This window comes from Melanotaenia boesemani, chromosome 1 (genome assembly GCF_017639745.1).
Source record: "Melanotaenia boesemani isolate fMelBoe1 chromosome 1, fMelBoe1.pri, whole genome shotgun sequence".
NCBI classification, from domain to species: Eukaryota; Metazoa; Chordata; class Actinopteri; order Atheriniformes; family Melanotaeniidae; genus Melanotaenia; species Melanotaenia boesemani.
This window is the reverse complement of record NC_055682.1, coordinates 30018467-30040932: the sequence shown is the minus strand read 5'-3', so window position 1 is coordinate 30040932 and position 22466 is coordinate 30018467. Positions and strand designations below refer to the sequence as shown.

General features: G+C 36.9%; 1 protein-coding gene across 1 annotated transcript in view; it reads right to left on the bottom strand.

Annotated features, from left to right (window-relative positions):
* The window catches only part of hcn4 (hyperpolarization activated cyclic nucleotide-gated potassium channel 4), a 104283-nt gene extending 85209 nt beyond the window's left edge, over positions 1-19074 (bottom strand). Inside the window, exon 1 of the mRNA XM_041991875.1 lies at positions 18401-19074. Coding sequence (XP_041847809.1) covers positions 18401-19074 — 674 coding nt within the window. The remainder of the gene's footprint in view (positions 1-18400) is intronic.
* Between the last annotated feature and the right edge of the window lie 3392 nt (positions 19075-22466).

Sequence of the window (22466 nt, the reverse complement as noted above, 5' to 3'; positions counted from 1 at the left end):
CACCCTGCGAGTCAGGCTACCTGAGAGGGATTGTAAGAGCTTCCACAAACATCCTGAGATGGACAAACACTTACCTTTCAGAGTAGCCTATATTTAAATTGAGGAGGCAGAAGGGATACAACACTATGCAGGTATGCATATAAAGGGTATAAACTGGGAGCATATGATATGTTTGTATTTGTTCATGCATGTGTTTGCACACTTTTTACCTTTAACTTGTAGATAAGTTTATTCAAAAGCTATCACACCGGGAGACTAATGGAATAATATCAAGCAGGTAATCTCTTATGTCAGGTGTCAATGGTAAACAGCATTTAACAGTGTCTACACCTTTAATTTTGCACCACAGTGACTTAATGGGAATGGGAGGATTCATGAACACACAAGCTCTGTAAAAGTGATTAAAGGATAGCAATTTAACTGCCTTTGCATAAAAAAATAAGTTTCCCTTTTGAATGATTCCTTTGTGCATTACAAGCTTGTGTGTTTGCATGTGTTTGAACATGTTTGCTTCAATTTTCTCTTTGAAGACTTGGTTTGGTTTTCAGGGGTCCTGCTCAGAAGTACGGCCTCACCATGAGCCTGATAATTCTAGTTCAAGTTGGATTAAATTTTAACAGCACAAACCGATGATCTAAGTTTAATCACCGCAGGACTGCTTGGAATAAACCACTTACATTGCACAAACTGCAGCAGTGTGTAAATATCAGTTTGTTTGTGTTTATGTAAGTATTTTTCACTGAATTCATTGTATGTCACCATCTGAACTGGAATTAAAACCACTCCAGTCTACAGGACACAAATATTAGGTTCCATTACATTTGGCATGAATCCATTTCTGTACTACAAAGTGTATTCATCTAGGGTGTGTTGTGGGTACAAATGTAAACCCAGATACTTTGACATATAATGCCAGTGAGCTGTTGCATAACATTTTCTGTATAGTTTCTATAACTCTTTACCTAAATATCTTTAACTCCCATTAACATTTAGAGTGATAGGGGGGGTATATCTACCATTTATTAACTGTATGTGACAAATATGTCACCTCGGCTTCTTATAGGTTAGAAAGGGTTTGCACTGCACAGTTTTTTACTCAGAATGTAAAAATGTTGGGCTAATACGTCTAGCAAGGTAAAGCAGTGAAATATTATATAGGAAAATTTACCTACTATATTGTGTCTGATTTAAATGTCAGTAAAGCTGTATTTTATCTGTGAACTGTTGCCATCAATTTAACAGAATCAGCTTTAAATTGCAGTTAAACTGAAATGGTCATAGAAAAAGCTTCATTAAGCCCACAAATATATTCCAATGAATGAATACTAAGGAATGAATGAAAATTAAGCATAAAAGGCTCTTGGGAGAAAGAGAGAGAAAAAAAACAATTCATAAAACACTTCATATACATAAGCTGCACTTAAGCTACAGAGAGAGGCAATCTGTGATAAACCTGCCACACGCACCGTGAGGACATCTCTATCCCAAAGAAAGAAAGAAAGAAAGAAAGAAAGAAAGACAGAAAGACAGCCTCTGTACTGTCCATAAAGAAGCCCAATGGTTTAAAACAAGGCAAATGCAGCAAGATTTGTAGAGTATAGAAGAAGAAAAAAAAAAAAAAAAAATCAGGTTAAAAAGGGTTAATCCTATTTTTGTTGTCACCCGCTCCAATGAACTGTCATAACAGCGCTGTCTTTGCAAGGCACAGCCAGTAGGCACACTGCAAGCAAATCAGTGACACTGGGGCTGTGCAGTCACAGGTGGCTATATTTAGGTGAGGTGCGCTGTTTTATCAAACCTAGGCTAAGAAGATTTCATCAGAGGTAGAGAAGGGTAGAGGAAAATCTCCCCAACCTTAGGCTAGGAGAAAACAGGAGGGATTTACTAAATACCCACAGAGGGCAGACGAGAAGCAAAATCAACTGAAAGGAGTCAACCTTACCTAACAATGTTAAAAGAGATCCATCAATAAGATTACAACTAGCTGTGCTAGGTGAGCATCAAGGTAAAAATAAATAAATAAAATAATCATGGTTGTGTAATGTGTCTAGTATGTGTATCTGTAATATGGTTAAGTGACATATCTGTAGTATTGGGTTTTGGGTCAGAATTTGTTGTCTTTTTCCAATAGTTACTACAACAGTATACCGTTTCATATCTAAAGAGCACAGGCTTGAGTTTTCATTCGGCTCTACAGCTTTATCTGGGACTGTTATTCAACATTATGTTAAAGAGGCATTAACTGTTGCAGTGGAAAATGCTTATTAAAGATAAGTATCTGATAAAGGTAAGCACAAAAGCTGCTTGGCCTGAAACATTTTTTGGCATATATATATATATATATATATATATATATATATATATATATATATATATATATATATGCATATGGAGGCAATCTAAAAGAAAAATATGGGTCCTGTACAGTGACATTTTCCCATATTTCTGTTCAGCTTTTGAGGGTTTTAAAGAAGAGCACCAGAAAAGCAATACAAGTGGATTTATTAAACCAGTAGTGTAATAATCATTTAATTAAAATTCTTTTTATTGCTATGACTGGGCGTGATTCCTAAGACTGTAACCTTGCTAGCCACATCGGGGATGCTCTCTAATGCTGCTGTCAGTCCCACATATTTAAGGATATTGCACTGGTCCACTCATTTAAGTAAGTTCAGAAGAAATTTGCTTTGATGCTTGAAAGATCAGAAGTGTGCATGAAGTAGCCAAATCTATATTTCCTGGCCTCTCTTCTCAGCTGCTTCAGTATAAACTCTACAGCTCCACAAATTCCTTTACAGCTTCATGGAGCACAAACTCTACCTTTCTGCTACGTGGAACAAGAACTACTTATCATGGGTTGACTAAAGTCAGCTAACAGACTTCAGTGAGAAAAACAGACATAGAGAAAGTAACAGCACTGTAGAAGATGAGAGAACAGGTGGTGCCTTATCGTACAAACATGTGCCAGTATCTGCTTTGTTGCCTATCATCTTATTGACTAATTGCATTTCTGCCATATTATGTTGGCTTGTTATCTCTCTCAAGGTCCTTATGGTCATGTTAAATCGGGTCCCCTGACAGCTAGAAACAGAGTGTGGCAGAGGACACATTGGCCAGGTCCCCAACAACCCCAAAATGGGAAAAAAAAAAAAAAAAAAAAACACCTTCCCACTCCAGTATGTGACTCAGTTCAGCAGAGGTGTGAGACAGGCAGAGATGGAGCAATGGGCCTTCCCTCATCACAGATGGAGAGCTAAGATAATGTACTGTATATAATACCTACTGTTGGTCACAGTGTGCACAAATACCATATTACTTTGCACCACATCTGGCACTGCAGATCAGCAGATGGAGCAACCACAATGAAAGCCTTTTCTATCCATTTCAAAAGTAGTTAACTGAGGTCAAAGGGTGTGAGCGAGAGAAAAAAACATGAAAAAAAAACATATGAAAAAGGTCAATAAAGCAGAAGTGTGTGAACATTAAGAAAAAATTCAACTTTGGTTAACATATTACAAGCAAGAGTCAAACAAAGAACAGGAGAATAAAAAGAACGACCAAGCTAATACAATAACAGACAGAACGATCACCCTGTTCAATGCCCTTCGTTAACTGTGAATTTTCAAACAAACATCAAATCAAGAATTAAGCTTCAATAGATAAAGCACAACAACTTGTGGGGATGTTCATTAATGATCTTAAGGAAAAAGAGCTCTATCATGATATTGGTGGTATATTAACTACTAAATAATCAGCAGCATCTTCATAAATAATCCTTTGAATGGCACCTGAGTCAAAAACTAGCAGCTGGAGGTGCAGCATCTCTGGTGTTCTGGAGCTGAACTCAGCCTACAAACACTTCTTTAAATCTGAAGTAGCCTGAAGTTCTTCATTAGTGACAGATTATTTTCTCGTGGTAACCAGTAATGTTGCACATTAGTTTTGTGATTCAAGTAATGCATTTAGAGTTATTAGTCAAATAAGCATTCTGCTACTGTTAAGATGATAACATGTGAGTTTGTGGAATTTGTTGCCACAAAACAAACACACACACAAAAAATATTCCAACCTGGTCTGTGTCTCAAGATTAAGTGTGTCTTCAGATTTGAGGAAGAACCTGCAGGTTAACCAAACTCCACAACAACGCTGACTCCGCTAGTGCTTTAGCCTCAAAACATTCTCAGCTATAACATACTATACTATACTATTACTATAACATGTTGCTAGTTATCTGGTGAGGAAAAAAAATCCCTATTAAATGTTAAGCTATGCGCATTGAGCCCTGCATGATTGGTTTCAAACATTTTTTTTATTATTATTATTATTTCTACATGATTATTGTCTAAAAGCTTAAAATTAAAGTATCCAGTTAAACAAATAGGACAAAAATATACTAGTTATTTATTGTGTAAATTAATTCTGCCAAACTCATCTTTGATCACCTTTGCTTGTTGCCCTTTAGGCCATTTATCTGGACAAAACTTATTGGTTTTCTGGTGGATTTCCTTACAATAACTCAGTGGTTCCCAAACTTTTTCTGGAGGGCCCCCTTTTGATCAAAAACAATGCTGTAAAGCCAAACAATGACATATACATATACACATATATGCACACACGCACACACACACAAACACAAACATATATATATATATAAAAACATATATACATACATATACATATATATGAAATGTTGCAATCAATCGCATTGTAATGCAAAAAATGTTCTTTTCCTATAAATGAGGGACTACTGCTATGAATAAAATGCAGTAGATTTTGGTTTTCAAACACTAAACCGAGGATCTCCAACCAGCAGCTCTGGAGCAGCAAATGATTCTCTGGACCTTCCACAATGGCTCTTAACGCATGGCTAAAAATTCTAAAAGAAACTAACTAATGGTTATAAATATAGATATAATAACAAATGCAGGTTTTTAGCTATTTTTCTTGTTTTAATGGAATAATTGCATTGAATTTCCACAACATAATGGCACTAAAACCACCAGTAATATATGTTTTTTAATCTATTTTTCTTGTCATTAGGTTGGAAACTATGGTCTTTTTTTTTTTTTTTTTTTTTTTTAAACATTATTTTCCACAAAAATCTACATCCCAGATCCCAAAAAACAGAAATAAAAATATGGTTCTTCAAAACTGACTGAATTTCCTATAGTAGAAATTTATCAAAAATTACAAGTTGTCTTTTTCTAAAACATCTCGTAACATTTGTGGTTCTAACTACGTTTTATTTAGCTGGGCTGAGGGAAAAATGTCGCTGCAGACCCCTGCACTAAACACATAAACAGATTTAGCAGCAGTTTTCTCTTTAAACAGCAACAGTTAAAATATTTCTTAATATATATATAAAATCAAATATTTATGACAAAGAAGGATGGAATTTTCAGGATTTAATAGCTAAAAGATAAACAGTCAGCAGGATGAATTTTAAGCTGTGAAGCTGCTTCCATCTAAACACAGAAGGAACAATTTGTGATGAATATTAGCATCAGGTGAACAGACAGAAAGCAGGATTGGAATCTCACAGATTCTAGATGGTAAGGAGAGAGAAATATTCACAATATGCACAATAACTTCCATCCATGCACCTTTAGTGCTTCATAATCCAGATGTTTTGCCTAAAAATTCACTAACTTTGCATTCTTAGCTTCACTGTTTAGCTTAACCTCCTGTGCCTGCACCCTCCGCTACTGGGAGTTAAGGGGTTAACATCTGGTTTTATGGATCTAACATCACGTCAGCAGATGTAACTATAAACATGTGTGGCATCCACAGAGAGTCCAAAATCTCAGCTAACAGATCCATAAAACCATTTCTATGACCACCAAACACAGTTAATACAAAAAATAATTAGAAGACCAGGTACAAAAAGTAAAAAAAATAAATAAATAACAAATTATGGCTCCCCGTGTCCACCCGGCTGCATGAACACAGACAAACGCGCAATAAAATAACTACCGCCGTTAATTAATTAATGCGTTAACATGATAACAACGTGTAGCTCAGTGGGTAGAGTGGTCGTCTTGTAGCCTGAGGGTTCGATCCTCAGCCTATCGAGCTCATGACAAGGTGTCCCTGAGCAAGACACTGAACCCCAAATTGCTCCTGATAGGTTGTGGTTGAGTGCCTTGCATGGCAGCTTCCGCCATCGGTGTGTGAATGTGTGTGTGAATGGGTGAATGTGATGTATAATAAAGTCTTTTCAGTATCACTCCAGGTACAGAAAAGCGCCATATAAATACAGACCATTTACATTTAGCCCTACAAAGCCCATATATATATATATATATATATATATATGTTTTTATATATATATAATACAAGATCTCTACAAATTTATAGAGTAAGCACGGCAACAAATGCCAGGATTTAGGTCATTATCAGTCAACTTTATGGCAGCCTTTCAAACCGAACTAAAAACTGAGCAACATTTTTTAACAACACCTGTGTGGAGAAAAAGAGGACATGCTATCGACTACAGAGATTGAGCAGATAAATCAGGAGTGCCACCACACTGCAAAGAAGCACAAAATCTGTCTCTCACCACTGCATGTCTCGTAATCCAGCCATTTGTCTAAGTCTCCTAGACACTCAGCGTGTGGGAGGAGCCAGGCCGAAACAGTGATGTATGAATTTATTTGCTTTGCTTCCCAAGCACTCTAGGTCACTATATATTTATGACGAGTAAACTACAATAAGGTCTCCTAAAGAAAATGCCCCTTTGTTTACAACGTGTGAAGAAGAGGGTTTCTATTTCTTGTAGCCAAAGTAAACCAATGTTAGCACAAAAAGTAAGAACATTTGTGTTTTGTCAACTATTTATCCCCTTTAATAATACAAACTGGTGTTGTCTGATTAATCACCTTTAAAACAAGGTATAACTTATATGGTCTGTGCTTCTGTGGAAAGAGCAACGCTGTTAAACATGTGGGTAGCATCCCCCAAAAATGTCCCAAAATCCCCTGGAATTATCTCCTGTTGGTATTTACCCTTGTTTTCAGATTCAAGTACTGCCAGATGTGTTCCATTCACAGATGCATGACTGGCATCTGAGTGGCACTTACTTAATAGATATATTGGAATGAGATCCTGGAGCCAGCGGTGATCCCATATCTCCATATTTGGGACCTAACTCCATCTTTTAGGATGAAAATGTTCTCCCCCAAGGATCCAGGCATCACAGAGTAATTTAATTTAATTCAGGAGTGGAAAAGATAGACTGCCAAGCCAAGAATCCAGACCTTGACACAACTAAACACTTGTGAGATTAGCTTGGGCATATGCATTCTAGACTGACCAACACACACTGATTGACCTTCAACAACTCCTAGCTCGAGAATGGGATGCCATCCAAACATGTAAAGATGCATGTACACATTGACCTGTACACTAGCACACACACAAGCATATATGCCTGCACACACATCCACATACACACAAACACAAAGATCTCAAACTTTAATTCTACATCTATTCTTTATTTCTATTATTTATCTCCCTTTTTATATACTTGTGCTCCTTTCTACTTTTGACATTTTACATTTTATTGTAAACACTGATTTTATTGTATGCTTTTTTTAACGGTTGTAGTGATTTTTATTCAGTACTGTTTTAATTCTATGTTTTTTATTCTGTAAGTCTAACAAGGGACAGGGGTTGCAAATTTGCCTCTGCCAGAAACCTGCATGCATGGCATTTACTTTGTATGATTTTATGAAGCAATGTTTTATGCATTTGTTCCTGTTAAATAAACATGTGTGATCATAAATAAATAAAATTCCACAGCAAAATTTCACCAGGCTGGTGACCAGCATAAGGAGAAGATGCCAAGCTGTTGTGGCTGTGTATGGATCGTCCACACGCTACTGAAATCTGTGACTGTGTAAATCGAACAGAGTGTAAAAATTACCAATGTGTGTTTTATTATTTATTAATATTATTATTACTATGGGAGAGTATAATCATCCTATCCACAAGCAACTCGACTTGTTTTGAGTTGCTTGGTGGATTGGATAATAACACTATCACATGATTACAGTCTCATTCCAATATGACTGTCTATCAGTTAGGTGCCACTCAGATATGTATACAGGACTGTTTACAAAAACAAATGCACCACCATTTGGTAACGTTGTAAACCATCTGTATTTCTCTGCACTCAGGGATAATGCTGGTAAAAATGTGAAGGTTGATTTTTTTACAAAATGTATTGTGTAACACAAAATTAAAGATGAATATAGCAAAGAACAAGACATGAAGAGCTGAAAAACATATTGGTGCAGTTGCAGTTGCAGTTGCTTCATGTTCCCTGTTGTTAGAGCCAATGGGTTGGACTGGACTTCCTCAACTCAGTTCAAAGTAAGATATACTGGCAATTACTGACATGTTATGATGACATCTTCCCCTGGAATTCCAAATGTATACAAATGAAGACTCTCTTTGTTTGCCTCCCACCTACTGTCTGCTCCCATTGGTGTTCTGCAACACCATTTCCTGAAACAACCACAACCATGTCAGGCACAAAAAATACATGCTTTTTAAGTTGTAAATGAAGGCTAAAACAGCTGTGAACTGAGAGGCGCAAAGCATAGTAAATAAGTCACAATGACTAATTTAAATATTCCCCTACCTAAAATTTATGGTCTGCAGAGAAAACCAGAAATACATGCAACAAGGCCAGGAGCAAAGATAACTGCATTCACAAGTTAAGTTTTTTTACATCAAAAAGCAGGTTTGCAGCAGATTCAAAGTTTAAGTGAATATGTCCCATAGTCTTAAGTGTATATAGGCAAGAATCTGCTCAGTTGCTTGATAATTCAAAGCCACTTTGTGATTCCCATCCCCTGCTTGGGAAGTCTAAAAACACCAGAAATGTTTTTACAGTCCCCATATTGAACAAATGTCTTTGAGGGTGGGTTCTGCTAGCTAACATAAGGTTTAGTTTCCTTCTTTGTTACTGTAAAATGGCTCTCTGTGTATGCTGAGAAAACTGTGTCCTCTCTAGTACTCAGGCTTCAAGAGAAGGCCAGAATGTTTTAAAAGAACGACAGTAAATGAGGAAAAACACCTGGCTGGCTGAACAATGTTGAAGGTTATCAATTACTAACATTACATTAGTAGAGATGTACCAGCTAAAATAATACTGTACCTGTGTTTATACAATAAAAAACTAAAAAACAAAACTAAAAAGTTTTGTTAATTATTTGCATATCTGAATGTAATACATTACTTTAACGTTTAAAGAAGAGACAAAAAGATTATAAAGGGTTAGGAAATAAAATATGACCGTCCAATGTAACGGCCACTCTTACATGACACATGAACATCAAACTGATTTATCTACACACACTGCTTTTGGCACATTCTTCTAATTGGCTCTGAACTTAACAGAAATAGCTTGTGGTATTGACTTTGTAATGGTGAATGTCTTACATTAAATTTCAATTCCTTTTAATATAATGCTTCTCATGACATGGTCAAAGCCTCGGAGCCACTTATTGGTGCCAGTTTTACATCTTGGCCATTCTCTCATCTGGGCTGATAAGGAAAAGAACAATCCAATTTCAAAAGGACAATGGGTGTGAGAATCCACCTGGGACACAGGCAGGGCTGAGAAGGTCAACCAGTATGTAATAGATGGAGCAGAATATCTGTGTGAGGGAATGACAGGCGTAAGGGTTTAACGTACATTCAGAGGCAACAGAGGAGAAACTGTTCTTTGATTATAATTCTTTTATAGAATTAATAGAAGCTTTTGCATTGTCATTTTGGAAAATTAAACACATAAAGTCTCAACACATCCCATTTTTCTCTGGCTGAAGGCCAAATCATGGGCAAAATACAGTCACAGTTAATGTTTTTTTAAACCTGAATGAGGTTCAGAGGGATGGCCTGCTTTTGTTTTGAGTCCTTACTCCATTGTTAATCTTCTAACTTCTAATCAAGCTGCTTCAAAATGGACAAAACAAAGTTCTTTTTCTAGCAGTATTTTGCTTAAGCCTTTGTGAATAGCGTACTTGAACCATGAATGAGAAACATCAGAGGGAAATGATAGCCAACACGAGGCATTGTGGCCCAAAATATCTTAATGATTTATTCCAACCATGCTGATAAATATCAAATTCAATGAGCTGTGATTAATTCGTTGCTGGAAGCTGAGTGATTTCTTGGTTTAATTTTTTCATTGTTCACCTTCAGCATAATCTTTACTTATTACACATACAGGTAAGTAAAATACTTTAAGAAATATTTAGTCTCATCATCAAATAGGTGAGAATGCAGTAGGCTGAATCAGTACCAACTATCAAAGTAAAGAATGCCATTATGGCTATGACATTTATTTATTTATTTATTTATTTATGCTTTAACTGGAATGTGAATTTGTCAGCCTGTTGTATTCCACTGATATCTAATAACCACCTAATTAAAAAATGAAAGAGAAATAACTTCTGCCTGATTTGTAAAGTGGTTGGCAAACAATGTTGTAGTGAAAAATCCTAAATCAGCTGTCATGGAAAGGAGTGGTGAACCACTGCGGTGATGTATTAATTTGTAAATGTTATTTAATTATTTATTTTTTCTTTTATTTCTTTTTTTTTAAGTTGCGAAAAGGCTCATGGGTTTGGCGACATTATTAAATAATTACTTTTTCCAGCTTGTGAATACACATTTGATTGTCTGAAAAACTGCCTTTGGTCTGAAAATATTTTTTTTAGTTGAGCTGTTCAGATTTGCAGAGGAAAAGTACATCACACTCAAAGGGCAAAGTATTGTTGTCCATTGTCCTTGTCTTTATTTCCTTTCAACTTCAACTTCAAATTGTGCTGCAATACTGCACCTTAAAATTGAAAAGTTCAGACTTCTTTCTTCTTGCTTTTTACTTTGCTATGTGGAGCAAATTCTCATTATGATTCAAATAATTTACTTCATTTAGGAAAGAAATGAACTTATAATTCTCTACCAATTGTGATCATTAGTTTTGCAGTATTTTGTCAAAAGTTAAGATTATACCATAGCTGGATACCTGAAGCCTTAGAGGTCCTTTAGTAAGGGTAAGTGATAAAGTACCTTCTTAGAGTGCGCAAACTGTAAGGGCACTCCATATATTACCTACTAGGGTCATCACAGAGGCCAATAAACAAAGCCATAAGGAGCAGTATATACCATTAAGAGCAGCAGAAAAACAGAATTAAGACCACACTAAGTGGAGTTAACTGTCAGTAATGACATAAGAAAGTTGAAAATATAATTAAGCTTCCTCAGAAATTAAACAATCTGTCCATACCCGAGGAACTTAAGACTAGTAAACAATAGCTGTGTTTCCATTACCGTTTATAGACCTACATTTTCGACCTACATTTTCAAAATGTGGGTTTTTCCATAACCAGGTTTTTATTGCAATATTTAGGTTTTCAGAATTCTAGGGGTAATGAAAACACACCTACAGACTCATACCTCTGGGTACTTGCCTGGAAAGGTAGGCTAAATAAACAGAAGCCAGAACAATAAACAGGATGTTATCCACCAAACCATCCAAAGTGTACTATCAAAAGATGCAAATAGACTTACCCAGAGTGAAAGAGGCTAAACATCAAACCAATGCTCTGTGGTAAGTGGATCTGAGAGTTGACCACAGCAATCACTTAGAACAAGAGCCAGTGACCATCACAATAACCACCTTATAAAGATTAGAGTTATACTGCACCAAGTTCTAACATGATCCATGCCTACTGGCTACAGAAACTAACTGCACTTTAAGAATACTTGGTAGTGCAAATGAACCAGATGCTAACAGTGTACAGCAATGGTTCCCAACCTATTTTCCTCGGGGACCCCATTCATGCTAATACTAAAAAGCCATGGACCACCTGCACCACCCGTGCCGAAACCATACTCATAAGATATTATTATTACATAAGATTCTTACCATAAATACTGTATTCTGGCTGAGTCCTGTCCTTCAATAATACCACAGATAAATTAACAACATTTAGCTTTACTTCTTAAAATAAGGACAAAGTGCAGACATTGATCACAATAGGTCTGAATGTACAAAACCTCAGGCACCCCCTGTGCCCTTTGGGAGAACCCCTTGGGGGTCCGGGACCCTAAGTTGGGAACCACTGGTGTTCAGGAGCATCTGTGCCGACTGTGTGTTGGAAGTACCAAAGTCAAATCAAATAAAATTTTATTTTTAAAGTACTTTTCAGTACTTTTACAGGGATCAACACAAAGTGCTTTATATAATAAAAACAAAGTTTGCACATCAAAAAGAACATTACAACTTAACACACACCTGATCCTACTCTCTCTGACACACACACACACACACACATCTACATGCACAAAGCAACCATGACCCCCTCTTTTTAAAATACTCAATAGTTTTTCTGCAGCCCTGAGGCTCTCTGGCAGACTGTAACATAGACAAGGGCCGTAGTGATGGAACGAGGCCTTGCCATAAGTTTTGGTTCTACATTTGGTAACAACTAAAAGACCAGTGCCAGAGGACTTCAGGGTCCATGAGGGCTCATAATTTAAACTGAGTAGAACCTTAAAAGGAATCCTGATTGACTGAGTCAAAAGGGGAGACACCCAAAAAGGTGGTGGACAATGACAAAGTGATAAGATACTAACTAGTGTTGGCTGCTTAGTGGACATTGTGGTGATCAACGAACTGTAACTTGCAAAATACTGTGTAAAACCATCAAACTCCAAGGCCTCTAGGTTTGGTCATCCACAGGGCATTTCAGATGTAGCCTGATATAGGATGATGGAAAGAAAAAAAGAAAAAAACAAAAACAAAATATATGATTAAAAATGTTTAAACCTTCAACCAACCTGAGATGAGATAAACCAGACATATTTACCTCTGGTTAGTGAAACAATATTGACACCTGTGCAGCAACTAAGAACACCTAAATATGACACTAAAACGTGTTCAAAAAGCTAAAACTGGGTCTTGGAAAGCTATTATGGTACATGGCATATCCACCTATACAGATTAGAAACTTTGTTGCTCTGTAGAGGACTGTGTAGCGGCAGACAGACAACATCACATTTGTGAGGTGACCCACATTAAAAAAAAAAAAAAAAAAAAAAAAGCTTAAGAGAACATGTTTAAAGCAGGCTTTCCCATTTTCAAAATATATATGATATCTAATCACTTAAATTAATCTTACCTCGAGATTACGATTACTTTGAAAAGGTTAAACTCAGCTCCTTGTACACATAACAAAAATTGAATCAAACAGAGCCACTAAAAAAGGAAAACAAGGGAAAATAAATACATATACAGTATATATGTTTTAAGTTGTGATCACATATGCTGATTTCACACTTCCACAGAAGTGTGCCAAATGAGGTCACATGCTACTGTTCACTCGTTATGCCCCTGGGACAGGCAACCTTCTACCCTTCAGCCATGCACATCCTCCCTGGGCTCCCTCCATTAAATAAATTGTGCCATAATAATCTCTTGGCTTCTAATATTGGTGGATGAGCACAGCAGCCTATTTTGATTACCCCACTTTCTGTAGCCAGAATCATCTGTAATCCCCATGTTTTACCCTCACTACATTAAAGAAGGAATTATTTAATGGAGACTGGATAGAAGGGAGTGTCATTCATCCTATATAGTTTCAAGAAGCCTTTTCTTTATGTTCCCAATTAGCACCATATCACAAGAAAATATGCTTCACTGCTAGATTCTGCCTTCTAAAATGGATTCATAAAACATTTTTAACATTTATGAACAATAAATGCTATTTAGCTGATGCATCCAAGACTGTTTCTTCATAACTGCAAGCTGACCGTTTGCCTAATTCACTCAGACTCCAACTCCTTCCAACCCATCATAAGAAAAGGAATCATTCTTGATGCAGCTGTGTATGTTGCTCCATCAGTGGAAAGCTAGATACCCTTTAGAACTAAACAAATCAATAGCAAGATGTACTCTCAAATCAACTGTAATTAACCTGCCTGAAATAGAAAATGCTGATCCCACTGGCTCACAAACATAATACAAACTGATACACTTTAACATTGTAGTTACGTATAAGTACAACACATTTACTAATAACATATAGTTTTTGGTGGCTGCTAATACTTAGGGACTGTTGAGTCAAGGTTCAGGTTCAAATATCTCATTATTTATCAAGGAAGCAGCAACAATGGTAATAATGTCTCACATAAAACACAGGTACAGGTAGCTCAATTAACATTCTCAAAAACACTAAGATTTTCCATCACAGAAGACTCAACAGATAATACTGTGTGCAATTGTTCAAAAACTGGAAAATATTAAAATGCTGTGACTTGCCTTGGCAACAGTGTGAAAACATATCAGAAACTGATTACACTAACAAAAACATTAAATGGCTTCTGCAACAGAACTGGAAGTGTAGAAGCGATAAAAAAGACTGTTGCAAAAGTGGACTTTATAGAGGGGATGAGAGGATTCATCTGACTGTTGTGAAGGGATTTAACTGATTGACAGATACAGCAGGACAGCTGACCCCTCTCTGATAGCGGTGGCAACACAGTTGTAAAGCTTAATAGAGCCTTTACTGGAAAGACGGGAAAAAAAAGTTTTAATGTGCAACATCTTCTCTTGTATCTCTCCAGGGAAATTCGGAGGACTTTCAAACAGATGTGTCCTCCGGGCTCTGAATCACAAGATAATTAAAAGGCTCTTCACGATCAGAGGCATGTATCCTAATATTGCACCTCATCATTTGTCTAGAACTCTGCACAATGCTGTTGCTTTGACATATTCCACTCAAATGGCTTTGTGTAAACAGGTAGGAAAATAATAATCATCTGGTCTTCATCGTGTGAAGATGTAGAATCCATTCTGCGTAAGGTGTTTCATTCTGCCAATCATGCATTGGAATAGCCTATTCATGGGCATTATCAGTTTAAAGGACAGATATGCAGCATTAATGGTTCTCAGCGTGACTTATCACACGAGAGCTTTTAAATAACAAAATGTCATATTTTTAAGTCTGAGACAAGTAAAGTCACAATGCAGGTACCTAACAAAAGCATATCATGTGAAAAGGACAAAGAGAGCAGTAATCTTAATATCAATCATTTATATTGTTCAACAATCCCCTCCTCATCTGCACCTTCAGGACACTAAGAATAGCACCACTTCAAAATAATCCAAGCATTTATCTGTCAGCCAGTTATTTTGTGCTTCTTTTCTTTTTAAGGGGTGTTGTAGAAATTATCCCTTTGGTTAAGTGACCGCATGTGCTCACAGGGAGCTGCTTGCTCAGAATTGGAGGAGGATGTTCAGCTTTGGATCTGGAAATGAGGCTGTAGATTGGATTATGATGCCGTTTTTAATCTGCCTTTTCCCCTTGCAAGATATTGCCCCTCCCCTGCTTCTTAGCGTAATACAAAACTTGACAAGAGGAGATTTTGCTGAATTCCGGCACAGTGATGACTCTGTGATTCCTTGTGACACTCTAATTTGAGCTTATAGTGGCAAAGCTTTAATGCAGACATGGGAATAAAACCCAGTCACGGAGACCCCTTTTCTCTCTGGGTCCATCAAAAGGTCCCACTCATCTTCTTGCATACTTTAATTACAGTCATCTTGTCCTGTTTCTTATCCTGATTTAGGAGGATGTAAGAGCCTGAGTATCATGTGTTTCCTTAACATTGTCAGAAATATAATATAAGCTATAACACACTGACATGATGTGCTATTTTTTTCTCCATCTCCATTTTTAATTTGTCAATAATTCCTTCTGTTAGGTCACCATACTTTACTGAAATCATACGCAAAGAAATGCTTATGCGTGCTATTTTTAGTTGCTTACATGGTCAATGAGATAAAATCTGTGATTTGAATTGTACAGCCACATGATTACAAAATATATAGTTGAGCGCTGACACCACAAGCAAACTACTTCAATTGCAAAAATGTTAATAATGGTTATAAACAATATCTACCCTAAGATCACGAACGAGTGGAGGGCCGCCCTTACGCTTTAAACAACTTTTCCTCTCACAATGCATTTAGATTTATCTTTTCATTTTGGTTCAGCTTACTGAGAAAGATGCACAAGCATCAGTTTCACTAAGTGCAGGGGTTGAGCAGAGTCCCTTTTTCTGAATATTGCTCAAAGACACTTCAAATCCATTGGCCAGTGCCAAATCTCTGACCTTTCTGTAACAGGACAGTCTCCCCAAGCCCCAAATCACCCTTCCTCATGACATTTAACACAGTGAGTAAGAGAACAGATGGGGTCAGAGGAAACACAACCAGCTGGGAGAAGCGTAATGAAAAAAAGCAAATGTGTAATGGCTACATATCTTGCCTACTCACGGTGGCATGTCCAAACTGTGTGGATTTGGAAATGGTAATCAGTAAGCAGTGTAGTTCTCAAAATAGTTGTCACATATGTCCTTGAAAGGCTTGAAGATGTTTACTAAGGAGACACAGTGAAATTACTCTTAAAAGAGGTAAACTGTTTATGGAAAATAAACCAATTAGAGACTGGAACCTTTAAAGGAGCTCCAGTTATTCAGTCATTCTCCACATGCTTCAATCAAATGTAAACCTTGACCTTAATGTGCTGTTTTAGTTGTGGACAGCGAATTGCTGTATCCTTCAGCCTTCACACTTACATCCATCATGTTCAATTGAAAAACAAAACAAACAAAAATATATATATATATTTTTTTAGCTTGGAATAGCTAAATAATCTCTATCTGGAACACCAGAAAACAAATTGTGGAGTCTGAAAAATGCGTGTCCTTTGCACCTGATGAAGTGTTTTATCTACATTGTCCTTTTCCACCTACTCCTCAGGCCTGTGAGCAACTAAGACTACAACTTAGATGGCTTTCTAAGCCAGACATCTTGCTTTTAAGTTAAAAAAAACAAGCTTTTGATATAAACTTTCTGCATTATATACCATCACACCCTCATAGCCAAACAAATACATGGCAGTGTATATAACATTCAGTGTCACAAAGAAGGAGAAATATTACAGCATGCATAACAATGACAGTTTAAGTCTGAATCCTCTGGCAGTACTTCCATGATGTCTTTGCAATTTAAATGATGTGTAGTAAACACTGGCAAGCGAAATGCCAAGGCTGACACAGCCTGTATGCATTTGGTTTTCTTGAATTATTAAATTAGAGGATTCAATTAAAACAGCTAAGGTTCATTACCTTACCATTAGAGCTTGGAAATGCTAAAAAATAAATAAATAAATAAAAATAAATAAATAATATATATATATATATATATATATATATATATATATATATATATATATATACGTGTGTGTGTGTGTGTGTGTGTGTGTGTGTGTGTGTGTGTGTGTGTGTGTTTAGCACGATAAGTTGAGGGAAATGAATGCTGTGAGCACATGTCAGGAAAAGGCAGATTATTTAAAGAGGCCTATGCAGTGATAATGAGAACATGTAGCTATACATCAGCATATACTTAAGTAAAGAACATATAATGTAAACCTATGTAGTTTAATAAAAGTCTATGTAAAACCCAAAAGGAGAGGGTGAAGGACTTTAAAGCTTGTCTTGCTTGTCAGTTACAAGCCTCCATATGACCATAAATAAGAAGCATTAGGCCAATAACAAACTCAAGGACACTAACAACAAAGACAAATCGGCAGAGCTTTTCTATGACTTCTCTCTTCAGGTGTGCTTCATATTTCGTTGTTACAGAAGACAACAATGTGTAATGCAAATAAAGATGCTGATTGTTTTATCTTTCAATGTTAATTGAAATTTTGTAATCCGATTGCTTTTTAAAGCAATTAATATGAAAATAGGCTAATGAGAAAAACATGTGAACCTGTAAAGTGTATGTGAAGCAAAGGCCTCATCTTTATCCTTATCACTGGTAAATGGTGTCCACTGAGCTCAGATTTTTCAATATTAAGTAAAGAACCCATCAAAAAGATTCAATAATTCATTGATTTGGGCTCTATCTGCCAAAGATAATTATGCTTATTTCTAATGACCACAATGTGATATGTGTGGGTTGTTCTTCAACATAGGCCTCCCTGTTAATATGTGCATATACTGACACACAGAAATATGTTAGTGTAATTAACGTCTTAGAGCATTAAATTATTTCTTACCTATTTGCTATTCTAAAACACAAAAGCCAATTAACTGTTTGCTATTAAGCTTTTGTAAAAAATCACATTTCTGTACTGAATAAGATGGTGAATGTGGTAAAACAAACAAAAAAAAAAAAAAGAATTAGAAGAATGAATCAAACTACTGCACTGACAAATGCCTCATTAGACTGAAAGAGAAACAAACATCTGGGCCTGAGCATAGCATCAGCGTTAAAATGAGTCTAAAGAGGAGCAAACCGCTTGTTAAAATTTACCTGAAATCACTGTAGGGGTGAATTATCCAAAACCCGGCGGATTTTACTCGCTCTTGTTCCCGTTCAACCGCCTTCTCACTCCCAAACATCCTCAGGGAGAACTTGTTGACCCCCGGTTGAAGCATTGCTCCCAACTGTCTGTGTATGAAACCAGCCTGATATAATCTTTCGTCGTCCGGCAGAATTTGATCAATGCCATCTAACTTTATAAACCCTGACTGCCTCTCTGGAGAATCGTTTTGGGCGCCACCGCTGGCACCCTGCGCACCTTGATCCGGCTGCTCATCACTGATGGCTCCAGGGGGGCTCTCTTCGCTCGGGGTGACATCCCCCTCGGTGATGAGGCGTCTCTCCTCGGCCGAGTCAGAGTCGTGTACATGCCGACTGGTAATAGACGAGAGGCTGCCTCGAAATCTCCGGCAATCTCCATTTGAGCTAGTCTTCATAGGTCTCCCGATGTCCGTCTCCATGATCACAGACTCCCCACTTTTAGTTTCACCGATGCCTTTGCAGCTTCCTCCAGAGGTCGGTGACGGCAGAGGCTTCATCCTTATACTCTTCCTCCGGGTGTCCTTGTCTGCGTCTTCTCCTTCACCCATTATAGATGTTTTCTGTCCAATATGCTGTGGCAAACTGTAGAGCCTTTTACGCATGGAGGAGTGCAACCTGTCCATTATGACATTGAGACACAGGAGAGAAAATTAAATAAATCCAGAGCGGTAAGCTGTGTGGTAATGATTATTGCAACCAGCCCTGCGCTCCGTATCTGTTTGTGAGAGCGATCAGTCTGGAGCTAATCTGAATCCCTGAAACCCTGCTAAACATGACATGAACGGCCGTGGCTCCGCTGGAACAGATGAGAGACACTCGTTCTCATAATTAGTCTCCTTGACAGTTTGCATATGTCTTCACGCACAGCCTGGGCGGTCCGCTTGGCCACTGCATCCTCGATGTGCATCTTTGTGCCGCTCCGACATTGTGCGCAAAAGTGGAAAAAACTGCTTGAAAGTCACCTTAGCGTGACATGTGAGAGACGTGCCGACAGATGGTAATACGGAGACCAGGGAAAGGTCACGCACGACGAGGAATGTTCTTTTCACTAGATCTCTTGCCAACTGCCTTCAAACAACGCGACAAAATCACGCAAAAATACAGTTGAGCATTCCAGGGACCGCTGACATCACTGATCCATAGTCAGGGTGCGTTTTGGCGAATAGTGAATATTCATGATGCTGATCTATTGGGTTGCCATAGGAGCGAGAACTGCAAATAAGCTCAGCCCACCTTGTTTAAAGGGGAATGCTCTTCCCATTCTTAAAACGCTACCCGGTTTCTTCAAGTTAAGGCTACAGGTAGCTATACGCAAGCCCATTGTTAAATCCTGCTGTGGGCTTCACTTTGAGAACCAAGCATCTCGCTTCATATCATTTTTATAGCTCTAATTTACTGCGTAATTTGCGCACACGATGCCCGTTGAAGCCACGAGGATCACTGGCTCATTATCTGATGTCATGGTAGGGACTTGACAAATGGTGATTATAGATATTAATACGTCCCATTTATTGATTAGCATGTTTGTCCTCTAACATGCTAATGCCATTTTTTCCGTCTGATGTCAAACCCAATAGTTCCATACCTGAACAAATGTGAGCCATTTTCAAATAAATAAAAAAAAAAGTAGGTTGTGTACTAAATGAAACAACTGTGCATTTTCTGCAAATATCCTGAAAATGTATTTGGTAGTCTAATTTCTTTCTAGTTTATGGCTTAAATGGACACTATTTTGCATTGTCAACACAAGCGTATTCAAGGTGTCCGGAATTCTGAGAATTTACGTCATTCAATCTTGCAAGAGCGTGAAATAAACTGCACGCGGAATTGTCTTCTCTCGCTTCCTCTTAGTTTCAGGATTACGCATAGCCTAGATTTCCAAAGATAAACCTATAACGTTTGTTTTTTTTTAACCGTTAAATAAAGTTATAGTTGCAGCTATTGATTATATGATTTTATGGGCATAAAAACAGTTTTATAAAGAAAAAAAGGACATAAGGAAAACAACTGTCCATGAAAGTTTAACCCAACTAATGCATTGTATGTGAAGAAATGAAGAATGCACTGATAAAAGAATAAAACCCAAATAAAAGGTTGTTGCCAACAGGTTCACATTATAGTAGTCCTGCAGGTCGATTTCTTTTACACATTATAAATTAATTTTCATTTTTTTTTTAAATAATTTTCTTCTTTCTTTTACAGTGAATAGAGAAGGCTCAAAAATCTTGTAAATGCATTTTTTCTGTGCTGTATATGCTGTAACTACTAAAGAATTATTTAAAAAAATTAAAACTGTTGGCACAGAAAACATAATTAACTATTAATACACATTTTTTCAGGATAGCCTCTGTACAGAGTAGACTAGCCTATTAGTAACAAACGCACTATACAGAGATGTTGCAGGTTTAGGTGAGATATGCACTATGAATTGCAAAACACAACTCAGTTCTAATCTGCAGAGATCCCCGCAATGTAGTTTGCTTGCGTAGCTTAAAATGCCAGAGATCATTGTCAATATAAAAACTGTGATTCTGTTTAGATTGAGTTACAGCAACTAGTGAAAAATACAGATATTTGTTACATCAGAAAGTGTTCTTTTAAATGAAAAGCATATTTGTGAAATATATCATTCATTATGTTGCTTTGAGTCTTTTTGCTGTTCAGGAATGCCTGGCAAATCTCTGGACAATGCAGGTCAGCAATGTGGCCATACTGATACTATAGATAGTACATTTCACAAAGAGCTGTCTCAATAGGCAGGTATAATTCATAAACAAAACAAACTGACAACAAAAAAAGAAACATTCAGAATTTGAGCACTGTTTTTGATCAGTTCCTTTCTGAAATCTTCACATCTTATGGTCTGCCAGTCAAATCAGTCTGGCATGCCACAATGAGCCAATCACATCAAGGCATTGGGCCATCACCTGAATACCTTTCAGCCTTTAAATTCTTAAAATTTGTTTGTCTGCCAGACTGGCACTATTAAACTTTTGACTATTTAGAAAAATTATCAGCGTTGAACAAGAGAAAACATCTACAGTCTACAGAAGACTTTTCAGCATAGTCCAGTCATATAAATGTTCATCAGAAAAATAATCAAAAAGTAATAAAATTAATTATTACAGTGCCAGTTAACCTACATCATATAATTATCTATATCTGTACATTTTAGTCGGACTGAAACAAATCTGCTTAACAAAACAATGGAAGAAAAATAGTCAAAAAGGGAAAATAATGAAAAAATTAGCTGTGTGTTCCTCATATCTTACATATTTTAGAAACACAATAGATTTTTCTGCACATGAAGTGAGACTATTAGTTGACTCCTGAGATTATGAAGGTTCAAAAACAGAAACATCTTTGCATATCCCCTCATATAAGCCCTAAAAAAAAGTATTCTAATTTATGTTCAGAGTGTATCCCAGTTAAACATTAGAGTTATGCTGTCTGCACAATTCCAGTTCGATTTCTGAGCTCTACTGATTGATTTTGTAATGACCTCGCATGAATTCTGACGAATGTTGAATATTCTTGTTAGAGCCTTACTTGGTCATGCACCTGCCTAAATAACTTATGCAGCTGGATCTGAAGTCATCTGACCAGGGTTTGTTGTTCTTAACTCCAGGCTAAACATGAAAAAGACATTGCTTTAAAGGTCATAGCTTTTAAATGCGCTCTAATTTTACTAAAGATATATGCACCCTATGGAGATTTTTTCTAAAATAAAAGCAGCTCATGACCCATTTCTTAAGACTCATTTATGTTTAATTTGCTTTTATGAGTCTTTCTTTTGTCTTGTATAAGTTTTTGTCTGGTTGTCTACAGTTGTATGTGGTTCTGTCTTTTATTCACATTTGTCTTTCATTAAGAACTTTAATTTCTGCTGATGCCAAGTGAATAATAATGTACTATTTTCATAAACAACCACAAAACGGCAAATGTTAATAATATAAACACAAAACGATTTAAAAATAACCATTGTCAGAGACAGAGTCCTTAGGGACCCATTTCA